At 39.0% G+C, this 21,595-nt stretch overlaps 3 protein-coding genes across 4 annotated transcripts in view; 1 reads left to right on the top strand and 2 right to left on the bottom strand.

Annotated features, from left to right (window-relative positions):
• LOC147233358 (FERM and PDZ domain-containing protein 4-like) overlaps positions 1-2,032 on the bottom strand; it is a 63,126-nt gene extending 61,094 nt beyond the window's left edge. Inside the window, exon 1 of the mRNA XM_086148076.1 lies at positions 1,618-2,032. Within this exon, the coding sequence (XP_086004202.1) occupies positions 1,618-1,622 (5 nt within the window). The 5' untranslated portion in view covers positions 1,623-2,032. The remainder of the gene's footprint in view (positions 1-1,617) is intronic.
• A 4,762-nt stretch (positions 2,033-6,794) lies between these two features.
• Positions 6,795-15,801, bottom strand: LOC147233357 (MSL complex subunit 3-like). Of its 2 annotated transcripts, none has more exons than XM_086148070.1 (14): positions 15,574-15,801; positions 14,427-14,509; positions 14,147-14,242; positions 13,774-13,868; positions 13,589-13,686; positions 13,371-13,499; positions 13,038-13,195; positions 12,376-12,534; positions 12,061-12,296; positions 11,808-11,897; positions 11,369-11,478; positions 10,968-11,067; positions 10,760-10,844; positions 6,795-7,945 (listed from the first exon to the last, which is right to left on the bottom strand). In XM_086148070.1, exons 1-14 carry the CDS (start codon positions 15,670-15,672, stop codon positions 7,846-7,848), a joined length of 1,638 nt encoding a protein of 545 aa, XP_086004196.1. In that variant the 5' UTR covers positions 15,673-15,801; the 3' UTR covers positions 6,795-7,845. The 2 variants fall into 2 exon arrangements, with proteins under 2 accessions (XP_086004196.1, XP_086004197.1); XM_086148071.1 differs by lacking the exon at positions 15,574-15,801 and adding an exon at positions 15,099-15,225.
• A 2,860-nt stretch (positions 15,802-18,661) lies between these two features.
• Positions 18,662-21,595, top strand: part of LOC147233356 (rho GTPase-activating protein 6-like) — a 68,128-nt gene continuing 65,194 nt past the window's right edge. Inside the window, exon 1 of the mRNA XM_086148067.1 lies at positions 18,662-20,133. Within this exon, the coding sequence (XP_086004193.1) occupies positions 19,636-20,133 (498 nt within the window). The 5' untranslated portion in view covers positions 18,662-19,635. The remainder of the gene's footprint in view (positions 20,134-21,595) is intronic.

Raw genomic sequence — 21,595 nt, 5'->3', positions numbered from 1 at the left:
CTCAGTCTGATAATGTCCAAAATGCAATAGTACCATGAACAAAAAAAGTCTCAAGTCAAATCAACTCAAGCCTCTTCAACACCATTTTACTTATAACAACAACAACAACAACAACAACAACAACAACAACAACAATAATAATAAAACAATTACAATCACACTAATAATAATAATATTATTATATAAAATACATAACTAAAAACCCACTCCACTGATTTGACCATGAAGCATTTTGTTTCTACTATACCTGTGTAAAGGTGAAACCTGTTTGGATAAAATGTAATCTGCATATTACTCAATGTCTCCTTTGGATATACAGCTACTACTAACTGTATTCCTCACACAGTCAACTGCACTAATATATTCAGCTGGTTGGCCAAGGAGGGTAGTTCAATAAGAGGTCAATATTTTAAACTCAAATGCCATGGATCCGACAACACTACAGCTTCATCTTCATCTCTCTGTTTTGAAGTACAAATTTGCCTCAAAGACATACAAATAAGCACTTTTAGATTTTTTATACTCTATGCAGGTTTTTTTGGTATGCAGAAACAACAGAATTTAAGGGGGAGAAAATGTAGAAATAATTTATGAAACTAAGCAAGGAAATTTAATGTCACTCGAGATTATGCATCAAAGCCTTTTAGGCCCTATTCTAAAGGTCTGAAAATGGTAATAGAGAAAAAAAATAGATGAAAAATAAGGCTGAAATGTGATGGAAAAGTAAGTGCAACATATTTCTAAATAGCTCTACATCAACTGTAGTTTGACTGGTGTTCCTGAAATACAACATGTTGATGCACCCTCCTTTTTTGCTGTGATTAATGAGATCCAAAGGGAGGATTGGTGCCGCCAAATGTTTAAATCCTAATAACCCACAGAAAATCTTTGGTCAAAAGATGGCTTCCTTTGCATAATCTACACACATTTTGTGGATATTTGTTGAAAGTTTATGCATCATTTCAATGAAAAGCTTTTGGTTGTGGTTTTAAGGTGAGGCAGTCTTCTAAACACTTGCTTAAGAAGTACCATAAATCATCACAGCAAACTAAGTCACAGCAAACACAGTGATTCTGTCCGTAGAATATAATCTCATGATGATTTCTTTCAAGCTTAATAATCCATCTTGAGTTTATGTTTATACTGGAGTCAGTCAAGGTACATACTATCACACACACGTCTCACAGATTTTAATACATAGTTTCGCACCACAGGTTGATTTCAATGTTTTTCTTGGGATTTACGTCAAAATCGCAGACCTTGAAAGAAGTCAAAAATGCAGTAACTACGACACAAGACACGGGTCAGAGTTGCACTATTCCACTGAGCAAATGTCACTCTCACAGTATGCTCGCCTAAAGGCACAGAAACAACATCCTGCACGGAGAGCATTGAAAAATGACATTTCGACTGTCTGTACGGTTAAATAAGCGGATTAAACTATAAAACACATAACATCTAAAACAGTTTGTCATCTCAAACATAGCATAAAAAGACAAATGTCACTTAACTCAAGAAGCACTTTCCTGAGAACATTTACCATATAATACACTCAATACTTAAATCTATAAAAACATAGTCTTTACATTACATAATGAATACTATATATTATCTTACCTCATGGCTCAGTGTTCCATCCTGCTGTGTCTCTGCGCCCAACTATGTTCTAATCCTCAAGCTGGCAGAAGCAGAGGGGGCAGCTCCAACAACAATAACTACAACTAAAGCAAAATTACTTTATGTGAGGGTGAGTAAGGGTGGGGTGGTGGATGAGGGAGGAAAAAAAATGACAGTGGCTAAGAAGCAGCAGGGATGCCAGAGGTCAGGAGGAGGAATAGAGGAGTGACAAGACGGAAAAACACTGTGAGTCAACTGAAAATCTTGATTGCAGAGGATTGGTGACTGGTTCAAGTGAATCAGCAACTACTATGTCTTTCTTTAAATCCCTGTAGTTTTCTCAACGTCTTTTGAATCCAGACTCGTTTCTCTGTTTCCTCCTCTCTTCCTGCCTCTCTTGCCCCCTCACCTTCACACGCAGGGATAAACATTATGCTTGTCTTATTTGTTTTGTTTTGTTTTGTTCGTAAAAATCAATGCATGGCAAAGGCAAAGGAGACAGAGCCATCCATTTTGAAATCCCACTGTTAACATGTAAGGGATGCTATCTTGTTTCGGATTGTCCAATCATTGCTAAGCCTCCCTAAATGGAACAGCCAATGAGGCATGAGTGCACTGGCTGCAGTGACCTTTTGAGACTTAAAACACAGCACAGAAACATTAACTATTTCCCGGCACATCACTGGATCAGAGAGACCAAGAAGGAAAGTATTTAAAAATGTGCCAAGCAAATGACATAGTTGAGTTTCACTTAAACCAATAATATCTGATGGTGTAACAGGCATACTGCATAGAAGATACATCATTATTACCTGTGGGAAAGTAAAGACTGGCTACTGCCAAATCCTAGGGTTCCATCTCCACCTCTGTGTATGTCTATTTCAGGCTGAGGCTCCCTAATGGAGGCTATTCTGTGCTTTGCATAAATGGAGGTTGTGTATTAAGTAAAGCAATGAACTAATCGACTTTCATTACCATTTAAAGTAAGATGGGAAGGAGTGAAAGGGAGTGGAGCCCATTATAATGGCAAATCATTTGAAGGGACCTTCTGTTTCATGACACCTGTTGAATTATTAAAATTGTATCTAATTAATTTGAGCCACATTGAAATCAGAGTAGGCAATGATTGCTTGGAGGTCTGTTATCCCCTGTGGTGACGGATGTTGGTTGACATTCTTTTTGTCTTTTGTTATAACTACAGTATCAGGGTGATGATGAAAGATGGAAATTAACCACCAGTGGTGGGAAAATAATAATCATGTGTATTCATAGTGGATGTGTATACAGTTTAAAGCACTGGCTAAAAAAAGGTAGATAGAAAGACAGACAGACACCGTGTATTAGCACTTTAGGGGGGAAAGCTGTTTGCAAAAACATACTATTGTGATGCAATTTCTGCAAAAAACTACTTAAATGTGGATATAAAAAAACAACCTTGAACATTTTTCAAATGTTATTTCTACAACAATTCCCTGCACAAGGCATTTCTTTTATTTCATTTTATATTTTGTATTCTATTGTGTTGCATTTGCACACTTTTCTACCTTGTAATGCTGCTGTGACAATTGGATTTCCCCATTGATTGATTAACAAAGTCTATCTTATAATATCTTATCTTGAAACAGGTAAGAGTAATAGCCAATAGCCTCAAATAACAAGACTGAATACTTGACACACAAGACGTGCAGGGGTTTATTCGGTTTCAGAAAAATGTTGGTTTTCAGAAGCAATTTTATGAAATCAGAGGCAAACGACCAAACATAATTCCTGTCAAATTGGAATTAATGGATATTACTAAACCCACCTGGAATGCCAAAATTGACATTTTTATTCAGTGCTTCGATTTTACGAATGAAAATGCTGAAGGTGTATTTATATTCCTCAACTATGTCTGGGAAAATAATATCTTTAATGAGTCTTTTTGCAGAGATAGTAAGATCTCCACAGGAAGTCTAGGATGATTAAAAAGCATGTCAAGAGAATCAGCGGGAAAGTGTGCTTCAACTTTTGTCTCCTGTCTGTAAGAGGGTAATTAAATATAAATATATCAGAGCAGAGATGGAAAGGGAAAAAAAAGACAAAGAAACCAAATGAGAACGAAGTGCAAAACCGCCAAGGTTCTCCCACATGCCATAGGCAAGAGTATCTCTGGAGAATTCAAGGAGAGGATGATTTATGGACACTATCTAAACTAAGGCAGACTGTTTGATCCACTCACATCCCCATTCATGGGGACCCCCTGTAGAAAACCCCTCGTGATTTAAGCCAGGTGAAAAAGATGAGAATCGGTTGAATTCAAAGCTGAGCCACTGAGAGGACCCATCATCCATGACATTATTAGAAAGAACCTTCAGTCCATTCTATCTCCTGCACCTTTATAAAAGATCAGTGTTATTTTTCTTGCATTTTATGACATGACTGGAAGGATCTGCTTTGTCACAAGTAGAAAATATTTGGAAAGCTTTTCCTTTTGTGTTGTTAAACATCAGCACATCAGCTGGGGGTTTGGCATTTATCACCCTATTTTCAGTCAAAAACCGCCATTGTGAATGCATTATCAACTATTGTCATTAACTTTCAGACGTAGATTAGATAGATAACAGATTTCATTCCACAGCTCCCACACCCCCTGCAGATACCCCAACCATTACCTCAGCTCTGTGCCAACAACCATCACCTCCACCCCCCAACCCCCCTCTTTTACAGAGGGCAGCAATGCGACAACTTTTACACCTATTTTCATGCCATGATTCAGATCCCGAAATCTGACCAAAAAAAATCCAAATTATAACTACATTTATTTATTTTTTCTTTTCTCTTTTTTTCACTTGGTTCCTAACAATGACTCCAGTAATGGATGTACTTACTTATTTCTGAGAAAAGATGTTTCCCTCCACACAATTTGCCTTATTTTCACTTCAGAAGATAGATGGACTGACAACTTCTTGACACCAACAGGTTTGCAGTCAATACAGGTTGTTATAGGAGGCAAGGCTTGGTCAGAACTAACTGAAGATAAGTCAGTGCTGCCATCTAATGATGTCCGAGATGAGGCAGAGGAGATTGAGGGGCTAGGATCCAACCGCATCTCTCGGAATCCATCCTCTGGGTCCATGGTGCAAGAATGAAAGTGCAGAAAACAGAATGAAGACAGGTAAGGACAAGCCTGCATCTGAATATATCTTAACAGAGCAGTGGATGAGAGTGAAAATGGAAAAATACTTTCTGAGTGGATCATTAGAACAGAGACGTTTGTGTACTGCTCTTGGCCAAATACATCTCACTCCATTATATATCAGTAGATAAAGCACTGAAGAGGGAGGGGAGGAAAGGGGGAGACAAAACACTAATCAGAGGGAGCATTAGACAAATGGTGTTATAGATGTAAAAAAATGAAACCCCTCAGGTTAAGTAGTGAGATAATGAGATTGGACAAAAGGATGGGAGGATGCTGCAGATGGAAGGGGTGAACAAAAGCTGATGTAGAATCAGGTGAGAGGTGCAGGCACAGGCACTTACAAGGTGATAGCTCACTTCCCATAGCGCCTGGCTCTTGCCCACGTCACCAACAATCGAATCATGCAGTAAGAGGATAGAGATGAAGCAGGATGAGAAATCGAATTGAGATGCGTGGGGGAGGCTCAAAGCTGTAGCTTCTGCAGCTACATGATAGCGGCGGGAAAGAGTACTGTCTTGAGTTACAGCGATAAGCAGTTCATTACAAGCGGTCTGACCCAGTCCAAACAACATTAAGGCTTACCGCTAAAATCCATTAGGACGCAGATATGGGGATGCCAGGTTAGCCGGCCTCTCATCGATAAACTGAAACAACTAATGACATAGTTCCATAAAAAGTAATGATATACCACATTGGTAGAGAAGAAGCCCACTTAGCAGTGGTCTTCAGTTGCATTCCACCTCCTCAGCTTTGTAGTACTTTAAAAGCTTTTAGCTTTTGTGTAAAAACGATCTTCAATAAATCTAAAAGGCTGTGCATGCTTACAAGCTCTGATAAAACTTTATCCTCATGTCTATCCAAACTTTACAATAAACAGTCCCAGGGAGTTTAATTTTGGCAAGTGTTTATCATAATGTGCATGAAGCTCTGACATGCGTTAAGTCCAAGCAGCGTTCGGCTTCTCACCACAAAACTGCGACCACTGCCATGGGTTCAGGTTGCTTATTTGCTCCTTTTACGTGACACTGAGGTTATCACTTGTTCAATTCAACTGAAAATACCACTTGTCACCTAAGGTATCCAATGCTTTAAAATTGATTACTTGTTAGGTCTTTATCAAAAGAGAGGACAATATTTCAGTCAGAAACTCATCCACAAGGCCTGTACTTTGGACAAGAAGTGAAAGACATTCCCTTTTCTTCAGCATATTGGAATCCACCAAATCTAACATTTCAACGTCTTTGAAGCCAGCTAGGAGTATATTTCCAAGTCAATTACGTGCGACAATCTTGCAAAATTTGGGTTTTGCACTGACATTTTTATCTCCTTTGCATAAGAGCAAAGAAATGTTTTCATATTAGCAATCATTGCTAAAATCAAAGGACATGCTACGACTAGCCTAAAGCCATAAAATGTATTTTGGTTTTCAGAAGATGGAGTTTTATCAGGTGTTCAGAGATTTAAGACCAGAAGCCTGGTCTATTGCATGTATAAAAGAACTATTGCAAGTAACAATCAATGTAAAAGATATAGTGGATGTGGAAAATCCACTATTAAAATGAGTTTGGGGAGTACATGTGCAAAGACTCCATTTCATAACGGATTACTTTTAGTAATTATTCATTCAAAATATAAATCCATTTTACGCCCATCCTATCTTTGCAACAGCCCTGATTTGACCCTGTAATTTACAAATAAATACTTAAGAAAAATCATAAAATGTGATTTCTGATTTATTTTTTGTTTGATTGTCTCTTTCAGTGGAAATGCGCCGACAATAAACATTTTCGACCCCTCTATGATTTCTAAGTGGGAAAAATTGCAAAATTGCAGGGGGATCAAATATTTATTGACCTGACTGTATCTTGAGTGATTTTATCAAATTGCATACGGTCATGACAATCATGTGAATGTTAAAGAAAATCAGAACAAATCTACCTAAGTATTGCCACTTTGTGGCAAGTCACATCATGTGAAATAATTAGAATGCAGTAATTAATTTAATAATTGCTTGTGAAACACAAAAACCAAAATTTATTTAGGTTCAAATGATCATTTGATTCACAAGAAAATGAAGACACAACATTTATAAACATACAAAATGTGTGACAGAAAATGAAGAGCTAATATATAATTTCTTCTTGTGTATGTCGTACAGAGTACAGTTCCCTCACACTCTATTAAACGATATTGTAAACAAGATACAATTGCAGTAAAAGGATTGGTGGAGTTTAGGTAAAACAAAAGAATAGAGACATTGACAAGACAACACCAAAAACAAGGTCAAAGAAGACAAGAGAAAATTAATAAATTATAGTTAAAAAGTATAGGGGGAAAAAACATTTGCACCCAAACATTCTTCATCAGTCAGTTTATCAAATTCCTTGACAAAAGTGGTACAGAATCTCTAGGATGAGCTCTCAAACTAATGTCTCAAGAAGTAGCTACAGATGGAAAAAAAATTATACTGTACATTGCAAAAGAAAGGACTGGGACAGTGTGAGCTGTGTGAGCTCATTGTGTACCCTGCTCTAATGAGCTGGCACAGTTTTCCTCAACTGTGCCCATGAAAAGCAGGTAAGTCAGTGCATGGGGAACAGGCTTTGCCAAACCAAATAGTTTGTGTCTGCTTGAGTTTGCTAGAGCCTAAAATATCTGCTCCTCCTGCTACTCTGATGAGAACACAAAAGCCAGTCAATGGGCAGGTGACAAAACAGAAGATGGGTGCAAAAGGCTAGCGGGCTCTGCATATGAAGAGTTTATACATCCACTAGCAGTAATGACACCAAGCATGACACTGCAAAGCAGGATTTATGTTGACGGAAAGCAGCGGATGGTGGAAAGACATGCAAGACAATAGCACAAATGGACTATAGGAGTGTGTTAGCAACTCCTTCCACAGAAAATCTACAGCAAGTCCAAAAGGAAGGAGAAAGGGAAGTCCTTAACACTGCTGAATTCAAAGGAAAATTCTCTGAATGATCCCAGAAAAGTCCTTCTGAGGAGGTAGGTCATTGCAACAAGTAAGGGAAGAAAACAAAATGGCGCCTTCAGTAAATTGGTCTTGGTTGCTTCATGTTATAGTGAGCCTCAGATGCTGACACGTACGCAGACTCAGGGAAAAAATCCTCGTGGAATTCAGCCAGAAACCTACAAGTGGGTGGGAGAAAGAAGTAGAAGATAAGAGAATCTTGTCAGATGTTTTGAGGAATCCATATAGTTTGTGTAAGCTTTCAGACATCTGAAAAATCACATTAACATTGTTGCAATGACAGTAAAGGATCATTTATAGCGCATCCCAGTTCACTTGAACTTCTGGTTTTCCTAGATATCTCTGGCTCAATCCACATAAATCCTAGACCCCTTGCCCTCTGCCTGGTTGGTATATGTCAGAGACAAAGCTTCATCTATCTCTATAGCACCACCAGAGAACCAATCACTGTGACAGAAAGACAGAACATGAGAGTGACCGACCCGCAGTCAGAGTGAACCTTCTGCCCTCCCCCTCCCATCTAATCAGTTGTGGGGAAAACTAATCCAGAATCTTCTTAGTATCCACTACTCAGCCAAATCCTCTAAATCTTGCCATCTCATCTTAACTCCACCGGCCATCCTAATCTCAATACAAACAAATTATCCTCATCAGAGAAGAACTTAAGAATGCTTTGACTGTGACAAACAGACAATTTAAAATCAACAATAAAGTAACAGGACCTAACAGAAAACTTAAATGATATGAATTAGGTTAACTGGCATCGAATACTGTACATAAATTAAAAAAAGAAGATATCTGATTCACAGCAGAAAATTTTACTTTGGGTTCTGAAGAGGCAAAGTGGCCCCTGCTGGATGATCTGGTCATTATTGGATGGCTCTGTGTTATATTCTATAAATGACCATGTAATATTGTAAGAGTCTTACTTTATTGTGAGTGGTTTACTCTCATGGAAGACTTTTTAAGAGAAAACAGACTGAACAGAGAGGAACAAAAGGTATTTTTTCTTGGAGGCTGTAATTTGAATTTGCAAAGGTGCAACAGGACAGAAAGTCCCATTAAGTAAAATCCTAGCTAGACCCATGTATATTTATAGTTATGGCCACCCACTGTTAAGTTCTTGTTTTAATATTATAATTTAATATACACTATATATTAAGGAAAACGATGGATCAGACAACTGCAATTTCTGCGGTGAGCTTTTCCTGTGTGTTCATCGTACAGTCGAGCCAAAACAACAAACACAATATGTAGCATCCTCAACACCATCACCACATTTAATATGGGTCTCTGAAAATCCTGAAGAATAAGTTTTTTTCTGAGGTTCATATAACGGTCAGGTTTGACACATGGCAATCTTTGTTTTTATAAAGAGTAACATTTGTTGAGAAGCTGGCATTACAATTAAAATTTGTGAGGGGTTATTTTGGCTCTAGTTCAAGATACGAAGTTAGTGGCTGAATAAAGAAAATAATGTTCATGAAAGTACCCCTTTTGACATTCAAAGCAAATAGAGTTGAACCTCATTCAGAGATAAGACAGAAATGCTAAAATAATTATTGATATAGATGCGTAATTCCAGGCAGGACATAAATCTCGTGATATCTATTGCAGTTAAATACATAATATTTCAGGGCAAACTGTGTTTTACATAAAACGCTACATCGCACGAGGCTTTAGTGTGATGTGTAAATGCCTATCCCCCACATTTGGTCATTCTTAAAGAAAGGGAGAGTGAGGGAGTAGCTGTGGCCAAATCCCAGAATGCAATGCAAAGCGGGTTTTGTGACATCAATCCTTTTTACTCATTCGGCACAATCTGCCACAGGGCTGGAATCAAGAGTCAAAATGAAAGCTTTCCCAAATGATATAAGCATTTCGTCTTGTGTCCTGTGTCCAGCAAAGCCCTTCTGCCTTTAACACTCAACATATTTATTTTTTTGATGGGAGAAAATGATATCTATTTCTGCATTCATCACTGTCCATTATGTCCTCACAGGTGTTTGCAGGGCTACAAACTGAAACTACAAGGGGATTTTTTATTCAAAAACTTTCCCAGCAAGATCTCATTTGGGATGTTTGAAGAACGTGTTATGATGAGCGATGGTCCAGGGACCATCATTTCGCACAGATACTCAGGAATTTACGATGCCATTTTAAGCCCTCCTGTATGTAATGTCAAAAAAATGTGAACACCATGGCTTGTTTATCAAATAACACTCCACCCATTTCAAAGCATTTCAAACCTCTCTCTCAAACACACAAATATGTGATGTATGTACCATATGTATGAACAAACACACTGGCATTTACTTATTCCTGTGCCTTTGCACCATAGGTTCAGATGTTGCTGTGCAGCACTACTTGCTGGCCAAAATCAGTACTGCATGTGTTTGATTAGAGCATAAGAGGACCTAAATCCCTCAGGTTTAGGGCTGGCTAAACTGAAGATCGCTAGGGAGGATTTAAAGATTAGACCCCTGTGCTTGTGTAACGCCCACTCCTCTCCCTCCCCCAACACATGTGCTTTCTCACTCCATCTTTGCCCACCACCATCATCCATGAACCATGTTCTAATTTTCTTACTCTTCCTTGTCATTTTTGATTAAATATATATGGGCTTTTACAGCTGATTGATAATTTATTAGCTTATATTCAGAGTAATTACTTGTTCTAAAGCAGTTTGTTTAAGACAGCAAAGACTTCAATACACTGTGTAATCAATGTATTTGCTTCGAGCCATTTCAATCAAGGTTTTTCCTTTGAAATGCACATTTGAAATCATCCTGATGACACAATCAGCTTTTCAAGGTGGGGTGAGATTCTACTTTTATATTAGTAGTTTTTCAGTCAACAAATTGGTTGTTTTCAATACACCACAACAGTATGTTTCAGTCCCACCTCTTGTAAAAACTGCTTCTGAAAGGAGCTAAAATTAGAAATATGATTTTACAACAACAATAAATTACCTGAGAAATAGTTCCAGGTGTTTGATAAGGGCTCGGAGATTCCTCTCAGGGATCTGCATCTTTCCCAGGATCTCAGGTAGTTTTACTGGAGGTAAGGCAATAAAGAAAATGAGGAAAAGAAATGCAAAAATGTTGATTTTAGAGAAAAATATATGGCACTACAAAAATATTTTAAAAAGATCAATGATGGAGTAAAAGTAAAACCTACCAAAAAGGCGTAAGAGGTGTTGTGATCCATACAGGTAGGAGGGTGGAGGAGGCTGGTCATTCATGGGGTAGTTATCAGGAGTCAGTTTCCAGCTCAAAACCTGACAAAACAGGATAAAAAAAGAAGAGGAAGATTCCATTTTCAATGTTTGCTCTTGCAGAATATCCACAATTCAAATATTTTCACGCAAATAAAAATAACAAGGCCTTGTTGATGAATTTTCCTAATGACAAAAATTTCAACATCAAAAATGACAGCAGATATATGATGAATGAGATCTACGATTATCAACGAGACTTAGTTCATACAGGTTAGTGAAGGTTTTATGTCCTTGAGGAATATATAGTTCTAAATCCAACTACAACTACCAGCATGCATGCATGCACACAAGTTCTATTTACTTCATTTAGCTCGTTGTTTCTTCTGCTCTCCAGGCCATAGAAAGGCCCACTTCCATCTTTGCTTGGGGTGAGGGGTATCGGGGAGGATGAACCGCTGTGCACTGGAGTTTCTGCAAGAAGAGTAGAATCCAGAAAAAAATGAAGTGTTGATGAAAATGACTTCACTCAAGAAAAAAAAATATAGAGCAGACTGCAGCTTGACAATTTTACAAGAACTTAAGAAAATTGAAAGTACTCTACCGCCCTCTACTGGGACAAAAAGGTTATTACTAACGGAAACATCATGGCATTTTATTCGTTGTTTTTTTCAAAAATGTGTCTTGTAACTTTGAAACTATTGTTAAAGAGCTCCACCTAGGGTGAACTTAATTATTTTAAATTGTTTGTGTTCAACTTTCTCGAGTTCTGCAAAAAATGTTTTGATCAATCACTCCCTTACTTCTTTCAAGGTTGAAGAAGAACTTCGGCTGGGATGAACTGTCAACCAGACGTCGTTTCAACTGTGGGGACACGGTGACGCTGCCTCCACCTGGATCAGTCCAAAAACTGTGTTTGAATCCCACTTTAAAATCAGTGTTTAAGGATTCTTCATCAAATATCAATGGGGGCTAACGAAAACCATAAGAATAGATAAACTTATTTTACTTTCAAATGATTCAATCCAATCCAAAAAAAGTATCAAATATTTTAACCTCCACTACTTCCTTCAGCTGGACGATCGCTGCCAGACATGTTCCTGGTGGAGCGTCTTAGTGATTGAGACTGGTATGAGATGCAGTCCATATCAGGGTGCCGTCGTCGCTTTGGGGTGGGAGCAGGAGCAGTCGGTGTGGTCGCAGAGATGTCACTCAGCGCTGGCTGGCTGTCTGTCGACTGAGGTGTGGGGGGGTTGTGCCCCAATGGGCTAGGGCTGCGTTCTCTTTGGACGCTATGAAGACAAAAACCATTGCACATGACATTACACCAAAGAGAATTCTACATGTTATTTGATTGAGCACAGCTCTTACCTGCTGGAACAGGGAGAACTTTCATTGATGGCCAAGAAGAGCCTGGAAGAGCTGACCTTTTTGAACTGGGCTTGCTCACATGGGTAGAGGAGGATCATGGGTAAGGTGAAGTCAAATGTAATCCTCAGGCCATCGACCATTTCTTTACACAACTCCTCACTTATTATGAATATAAAAACAAAAAAGAATTAGTTTATATTCCACAGACCATTAGAATATGTCAGAGAAAAATCATGTTATATTATCTTAGTTTATGTAGACTAATAAGTTAAGTTTTGGAAAATATCCTCTCAAATTGAATTTAACTGCCAGATTAACTGTAGAGATATAGTCAATTAACAAATAGCTCCAGGATTTGCCCAGTCCTGGGCCAATTGAATGGAAAGAAACTCAGCTCAAATGAAATGTAATTTTTTCCCCCTCAACACTCACATTATAACAATATACAGAAGTTTGAAAATTGTGTTTTCTCTTTCCTTTTTCTTTGCACTAAGTTCGAAAAGTGAACATTTCAATCATTTACTTTCCTCCCTTTAAAACAGGATGGAGCCTCAAAAACATCACTTAATTTTTTCTCGTGATTTCTAGTTCCTCTGCACTCTGTATGCAAGATTCTATGTCAGCATGCATAGGTCTATTATCTTCCCACTGTGTGGACTCACTTCTTCTCCGGGGGAATGGGCTGGGGGCTGCTGTTCTGTGTTGTACTTTGCTGGCGCCGGTATCTCTCATTAGCCATGAAGGCTTTATTGATGGCAAAGTGCTTCACATAAGACTCAAGGATGTGTACAACATTCATCTGACAGGGAACCATCACCAGCTGAGAAAAAAATATGGTCATCATTGAACAAGTTTGAAGTCATTTCATTAAACATTCTTATTTTACCATGAATGTGTTCAATTTCAATGTAAATTCAAAACAAAAGTATGACAAGAATATAATGATTATACATATTTTAAAGTTTCTTGAACTCAAGGACACATGCTTCGAGTACCTTCTTCCTTTTGTTGATATAAAAGCAGTCATCCTCTAGTTTCTTCTTCAAAACATCGGGAATGCTGATGTCAACATGCACACTCTTCTCCTCACACTCCCTCTTTACATTAACATCTGGCTCAACCCTCTGAAACAATCAGGATACATCTTGACAAATGGTCTCTTTATTCATAATTTTTCTCCTTAACTACTCAATGAATCCCACTTGTCATTCACCATTTTGTTGATGTCGTCAGAGAAGGTGCTGTCCCCACTATTTGAAGAGTCAGGGTCAGAATCCTCCCCCTCACTACTCCCTGAAGACGAAATCAAACCTGGACACAGAAATCCAGAGGGCTGAATGTGATTATGAATGTGACTGTGAACTAGATGTAGATAATAAAAAAAGCAGGATTTCTAACAAGCGTCATCACTGTCGTCCTCCTTTGGGAGAGTCTTCAGAGAAGATTTAGTACCAGACTGACGACGACGCCTCTTTGCCCATCCTTTTCTCTTCCTAAAAAAAATAGTGAAAATATAAACATATTTTAAATCCAGCCCCCCCTGTGATGAATTGTTCAGGTTTGTTTTGGTTCACTGAAAGCACTGAGCTCATTTGAAATTATGAAAACACCAAAAATTAGATGAGAAGAAGTCATGCAATCACAAAATTTTTGCTTACCTGAAACATCAATTACCACTAATACTGATAGTAATGTAAATTCATGTTTGAATGAAATGTCATAACACTGAACCACAATTAATTGGGCTGGAATGTACAATAAATGAACTTACATGCGACCTAGAGCTTTGCGAGCCAGTTTACGTTGCAATTTACGGTTTTCCTCAGTGTCCCTTAGGACATGATCCTCGGCAGCCCAGCGATCCCAACTACACACATTTACACACATAATGCAATTTTTTTTTTTTAAATGAAACAAACAAAACAGAAAATAAAAATCACAGACAATGACAAACCAATGGAGAATTCAACTACAAGGATGGTAGTTTTACACAGGACTAAGACATTAGCTCCAAGTGCATCTCCCACAATTATTGTCAATCTTATGCTTACCTTCTGTTCCAACCGTTGAAGTGAATCAAGTACTTTGGGATTCTCCTTCCATGTTCATCTGCAGCTATTAAGACATCAAGAACCTGCAATGTTTCACGTGCAGAAAACAGGAGGTGAAACACACATTGCACCGCTCACAATTTACAGTTTGTTATTTTTCCTGTAAGCAGATGAGCGATGCCAATACATTAAATGGTGTATGTTGGATCATATTTTGGGGACACAACCTATTGAGCTTAACTTCTAAATATTAAATAGATTTTCAAAGACGCATCTTAAACTGCTTCCATTATTCTATATATGCGCTGATGACAAGTCAATACCTATCCCACTTATGATGTAGCGAGATCATCAGACAATAGTGATACGGCTAGCTTACAGTTCATTACTCAGTAAACATCGAGACCAAACAACTTACGACGCAATTACATAGCAGTGAATAAATGATCCACTGCTTCGTACTACTTTACTTGGTAATTTAAGCCTTGCTATGAATGTTTAACTAAAAGAAATGTGCCCTCCCAGCCGACCGTTAGCAATCACTGCGTCCACAAGCTAATGCTAATACCTAGCTATCCTGGGTTAGCATCAGACTAACCGAAATAAAACATGTGTTAGCTGTTTAAGCGCTTTCAATTTAAGAGCAAACACAGTTTATATATACGTTTATACCTGTGTCGCCTCGGGTATTAACCAAGGTCACTGACTGAAAAGAGTTAACAGGGGGGACGGATATTACGATGTTCTATGTTAGCCACAATAGCATAGCTAGTCAGAGCAAAAACAGTCTCCGTTTCTTTGCAATACAGGAGACGCTTAACCAGGCATAATGAGAATGAACTTTGACCGTGTCATGGTTGACAGTTTACAGCATTCGAAGCAATCTCGGCCAGAATGCCTCATAAAAAGCAACATTACAATTGTAGGTACCGCTTAAATTAAATGATAGGTTTCAGTGAGGGAATGTGGGAATTCAAAACACCACTTTAAAGCCAAACAAGAAGAAACAATTCAACGTTAGTCCCCTGGAGCCCAAGTGCCCATTGCTAGAGATTCAAAGTCCTCAACATTTTAACCTCTGGAGTATATTGTTCGATATTATGAGTCGTAACAACGACAAGGCTAACACAGTGGACGCATCATTTACCTTGGCGTCATACAACACTTTAGCCTTGGTGGGGTCGGGCTCAAAGCACAGGACTCTTTCTCCTTGGTGAAAATGATATTTAATTCCCCGCGAATTCATTTGTTCATGGCGACGTGTGAGAGAGGAGGCATCGATCCGGACGTGAACACACTCCTTAACCCTTTCCTGTCTGCCGGGACGTCTTCTTTACGACCGACAAAGGAAGTGTGGGCGCTAAAATGAAACAAAAGCAACACGAGGAACTAAGAAAAAACGCAACCTTTCTTCCTTTAGGGCGCCTCGTAACTTCCCATTAGAGTCGATGACTCGTTGCGTGCATAAAACGAAACAATAACGATAAAGCATGATTTTCCTTGACCACTTACGATTGAAATTTCATTTTTTCATATGCAATAGCAATCATATCTGATGCACACCATGCTGTTTTTAGTCTTAAATGTCCTTTAAACAACTTCTTGTGGTAAGAACGCGTGGTGACGAAAGTCAAGAGATTAATCGGATTGGTCTGACGCGGACACCGTAGTTGGTGTGTAATTTTAATATATGGCCACGAGATGTCCGTGTTCGAGAGCAATTGTAGTGTTATAGTGTCAATTTATTGATTTAGTTTCACAAAGCAACGGTAAAGGGTTCATGTCGATTTAAGTGGCATTATGAATGCCTTTTCTCTAAATTATGTTACTCAATGTTCATGCAGGGACGCACTGTCAAGAGAAGAGATGCATGTATTTGTCTATCTAAAATTAACTATAACCTCTTGGGTCCTGCTTTTTCTCTCTTGAAATAGCTTCAACTAGACCACAAGAGTGCTAATTAAATGACCCTAAGTCACCCTGTACAAATTAAATAAATCAACCTAGGTAACATGAATGCTCAGCCTTTAGGCAGCTAAATATGTTTTTGGTGTTTTGGTGTTCAGTGACAATTTTGCAATTTCCCTGACGACAAAGCATAGTACATGATAATTTACCACGTCTATGCAATCAAATCTTCCTTCTAATGGAACAATATGGTAACCCTTAAACAAATAGCCAACAGGATATTTCACTGTCCACTCAGGAAAACATTGAATCTTTGGTCTGATAGTTAGCTTTTGGTTGATATCTTAAGGGTTAAAAAAAAACTTTTTAGGAAAGAAAGTGAGTAATCACATATCCCAGTGTGTTTAATTTTGGACTAAGTTTCCAGGCATATTCAGTTACTCCTGCAATCACTTCCTGGAAAATAGCATTTCTCCATCTCACCCAGAATTAAAAAGGTTCAAAATAGGCCATGTTTTATTACTTTATTGTTTCATATTCCATGTGTTGGTCAGCCAATAATGTGATGTATTTTGTTTCTTACATTCTGACCTTTTCATTCATGCCTGTCAAGTTGGCCCTTTATATTGAGAACCATGCCCATACTACTGTAGCTAGACCCTTTCCTTGCTTAAAATGGTCTCACACCATTTAAAGCGTACAAATATGGATAAAGACTATATAACTCTGAACATGACTGTTGTATGATTTACCCTATATATGTTCTTTCTCACCAGATTTGTTTTGACTCCTATGTGACATGATTTTGTCCAAAACTCAGCTGAGAATCTGAAGTGTCAAACTACCTTTGGTACAACAGTGAAGGAAAACTTCTGAATGAGAAAATATCTGAGCATCCTCTTAATTATGCAACCACATGGGCTTGTACAATCAGTTTGAGGCTATCAATTCTACAACCAGAAACTTGTTCTGTATGCGGTTCTTGAACTAAGATTCAAAATTGAGAAAAATGGTCTGTGTATCAATCATCTTATTTGATTTAACGTTTAACATATTCTTGACATTTTTTTTTTCTGTATAGTTCCCACTTTAAAAAAAAAAAAAAAAGTAAAAGTTGATGAACAAGATTAGATTTTAACTACTTCAGTAGCCGCCCTGAAGGACATTTTTGAACAAAAAGGCTTAAAATAAATAAAAGTACGTACACACAAAAACATTATTATATATACTATAAAGTAGCAGTGGTCTTTACTTGTCCTTCATTGGACAGAGAATTATCCAAAAGGCCATGCATGTACGTACTGTACAGACATACAGTATGTATGTCTACTGTATAGACATACAGTACATGTATTGTTAGTGTACAGTATTCAGTATACATATATTAGCACTATGAGTACAAGCATTACTACTACTACTACGTATAATAATAATAACAATAACAATAATAATAATAATAATAATAACAATCAGTCAAGATCATCATTGTCCTCAAAGACCCCCTCCAAGTCGTTTGGTCGGATGGAAATTATTTTTTCACAGAGGTATTTCTAAGTGCCGTAAATGTATCTCTATTATTCTGTCCATTGGGATGTTAGACACTTATGGAGCTTCAGTGTAGAAATGTGTTTTTATGTATAAGATTGTTATGTGGCCCCTTCTGGCTATGAATGATATATATATGTATATATATATATATATATATTAAATAAAATGGGGTGACATTTCAAACGACTAGTTAACAAAACATCAATGTCGCGTGTACATTTCAACCTGTTTTTAGTTTGGGAGACTCAGTTAATCACATTGCACACTCTACCGCATTGTATCCTGATTGGAAGATTTCTCATAGTACCGTGTCCTTTTGTATGTTTCATGAGTCATGTTTCAATGCCAGCTTCACTTCAGTAGTTCTATTTCATATACATGTTTGGTTTGCCTACTACAGCAACCTTGACAAACAAAACCACATATACATATATATATACATAAACCTCTGTTACAGCAACAATGTAGAATCACTTTTTTGTCATATTGTCAAATATATGACCCTCTGATCCTAGATATGTTCTTTGACATGTTGTTAGTTCAGTTCATTTATTTGATACAAAGTATTTCATTTGATACAAAGTATCAAATAAATAAAATAACATTTCCCCCAATGTTTGCACTCTCTGTTTCACATTCTTCTTCAGGTGAGATTCATTTTTAGAAGGGTCAAATCTATCTCAGCTGTTATCAGTGTCATGTCATGCTGTGTTGTGTGTATGTGCTGTGTGTGAGTGAGTCACGCGGTGCGGCTTCATAAGCTTCTTTATCAGACGTCCGGCACCCTCCTCTTTAGACTCCTGCTGTCTCTTTTCATTTTTCCCATACTTTCACACACCGGGCCACACATGCTCTCTCTCACATACCCCTCTCCCCTCTCATCCTGGCAAAGCAAGAGGCCCACATTTGCACACACAAAGCAGCCTGATTTGACAGAGCTCATCCCCGAGCATCTGTGTAAACACTGTCTTCTCTATAGTCTAATGCACAGGTGAAAAAGAAACCCTTTGGCTATTAATCCCATGGCTCGCTTATTGTTTGGCTAATAATAGCTCACAGCAGGGTTCACTGATAGGCCTATTATTTCCAGACAGCAAGTTGGATTAATGGTAGACAAGGATTAATACTCCTATTTTCATCCCTAGCTAAATCATGTCTGACCTTATGTCTGCTTGAGTGTGTTCTTTTCTACTTGCCTAATTAAATGAAGAAAATGTGCTCTTAATAATATTTTTATTTTCGCTAATAAATGCACAGGCCAGTGGTTGAAAGTAAACAATTATAAACCTCTGACTACAATTTTATGCAAATGTCCCCTGACATCAATGTGGGTTAGATAAACAAAGTTGTTGCCTACATTTATAAATGAATTACGGGAATAAAGGTGTTTCTTCGGTTACTACGGCATCCTGTGGTTTGGTGCATTGGGAAATCAACTGGTGTTGTTTTGGTCAAAGAAAACCCAAGTGTTTTGAGTAAGTTATGAAGCAAAATCATGACGTGCACTCTCTCAGCCACACACACATCCACGCACACATAAACGGGGTCTTCACACTCCCACTGGCTGATATCTCACAGGGCAGGAGAAAGGAAGCTTTTTTTTCTTTGCGCAGCCAAAGGGAGCACAGTCGAGGTCTTCTCTGGTTGCTGGTTGGAGTTCCCCCTTTCATGGGGGCAGCGAAGGACGCGCCTGGCGGTGCCGGAGCCCGGGAGGGACGCGTTGCGCGGCGTCGACAATCCAAAGCAAGGAGGCATGTCTTCGGCTCATGGGCTTCTCAACAGCGTCTTTGCTTGCTCCTCTCCCGCCTCCAAAGCCATCAATAAACGGAGGCTCCGACAGACCCGGAGTCTAGACCCTGCCATCATTAGGCACTGTGGCTCCGGGACCGAGAGTCCCGGCGGTGCGCCGGTGTTCGCCGCTCCGGGCGCGGACGCAGGTGCGTCCCCGGACCGCTCCCAGCCGCCCAGGTCGGCCTGGCGCACCAAGACTCTGACTCTGAAAGAACCCATCACGCCGTCCGTATCCTCCCCGTCAATTCCATTGGACGTTTCCCCATCGTACAACTTCCACTTCGACTATGACATCGCGAGGCGATCGAAAAGGAATACCACCGGGGATTTACCGTTCCTCGTCCGGAGCCCCAGTTACGCGCCCTCCGGGAGCACAGGCGCCCTGTTCTCCCCGCGGAGGTGGCTGCAGAAGAAGACACCGCCGCCCAGCTCTCACGCTTATATCGTCTGGAAATCAGAGGTAAGTCCTTCCAACTTTAGTGTTATCTCTAAAGACTTAAGGACTACTTTTATCGCCACTGTCCTACACAAGGCATTCTTCTTTACTCCGTTCGCTTCTTTTCATATCATGTTATACGTTTTCATCTTTATCTTTTTAAATATCTTATGTGCACTCACCTTGTCCACAATGCTACTGTGATAACTGAATGTCCCCACTGTAGGATCAATAAAGTCTATCTTATCTTAGCTTATCCTAGCTCATCTAAAAAAAGGAGTTTTTATAATGTGACACTGACAATGAATATCTCTTGACAGTTGAAGCAAAAATAATTATTCATTCTTTATTAGATTCCTACCTTAAGAAAATTGTCCAAGTCTACCCCTAAAGGTAATCAAAGGCAATCATCTCTTGCAACAGATGTATTACATATCTGACTGTTTGTGTGTGTGTGTGTGTGTGTGTGTGTGTGTGTGTGTGTGTGTGTGTGTGTGTGTGGTTGAATATTTATGAGGCTTGTGAAAAAGAACGTGGAGCAGACTGACATGTGCACCTGGAAGCTGTCCAGCCTTGCTCAAGGGTGCGGGGGTGGGGGTGGGGTGGGGGCGTTGGAGGTCCGTCTGAAAAGTACTCTCAACAGAAGTGGAGAAAGTCTCTCATGGAGCTCTCAAGGTTTAAATAAGGATTACACCATTATGTGAAGATAGTGTTTTGACCCCCCCCCCCAGTGCTGCCACAACTTACCTGGTTGGTAAGTGGTTTGTCCACTCAAACTTCAACTTGAATCAGAAGAGAAGCATTTACTATATATACTACATACTATATCTTTCTGCCAGAGTTATTAAATGTAAAGTTGGCATTGTTCTGAGGCTTTTAAGGAATTGATTCTCATGGCTGGGAGTGGTCACAGGGTCAAAAACATGCGTCCTTTCAACAGCTCTCCCAGCATTTCCTTTTACAAAGACTAACTCCAGCTACACTCGCTCTCTCCCTGTTTCATTTTATCACAATGTGTCAGTCTTGCACACAAACACACACCAGTGTACACACTTTTCCTCCCTCTCCTCCTCTTGGTGATGTTGAGAAGCTCTCACTCAGCAGAGTTTCCCACCACTGTAACTCTGTTTTCCATTCTGTTGCACCCCCCACCCCCCGCTCCTCCTGCCACAGCCCACTGACGATAACACGAGGCCATCAGTGTGGCGTTTGGAGTCATTAGTAAAGTCTAGAGCATGAAGTTATTGCACCTCAGAGTATTTGTTAAAATATGGGGCCAAGATGTGATGCCGCAGTGCTTCACACATTGCTGAGTGTGAGGTAACATTCTGAGAGAGGTGTAAACTAAGAATGTATGTTTTGTAGCTGATCTCAGTTTGCTTACCTTGCAAAAACCTGAACTTAACAAGTATGTAAAGCAGATCCGCTGGAACAGTTTATAGTGAATTATATGCAGTAAAATATCTGATTAGTCAGTAATTGTGGG

The sequence above is a fragment of the Fistularia commersonii genome, chromosome 6 (assembly GCF_037954325.1).
Source record: "Fistularia commersonii isolate RoL2024-O1a breed Wild chromosome 6, RoL_Fcom_v1.0, whole genome shotgun sequence".
In the NCBI taxonomy this organism is placed as follows: domain Eukaryota; kingdom Metazoa; phylum Chordata; class Actinopteri; order Syngnathiformes; family Fistulariidae; genus Fistularia; species Fistularia commersonii.
This window is presented reverse-complemented; position numbering and strand designations above follow the sequence as displayed.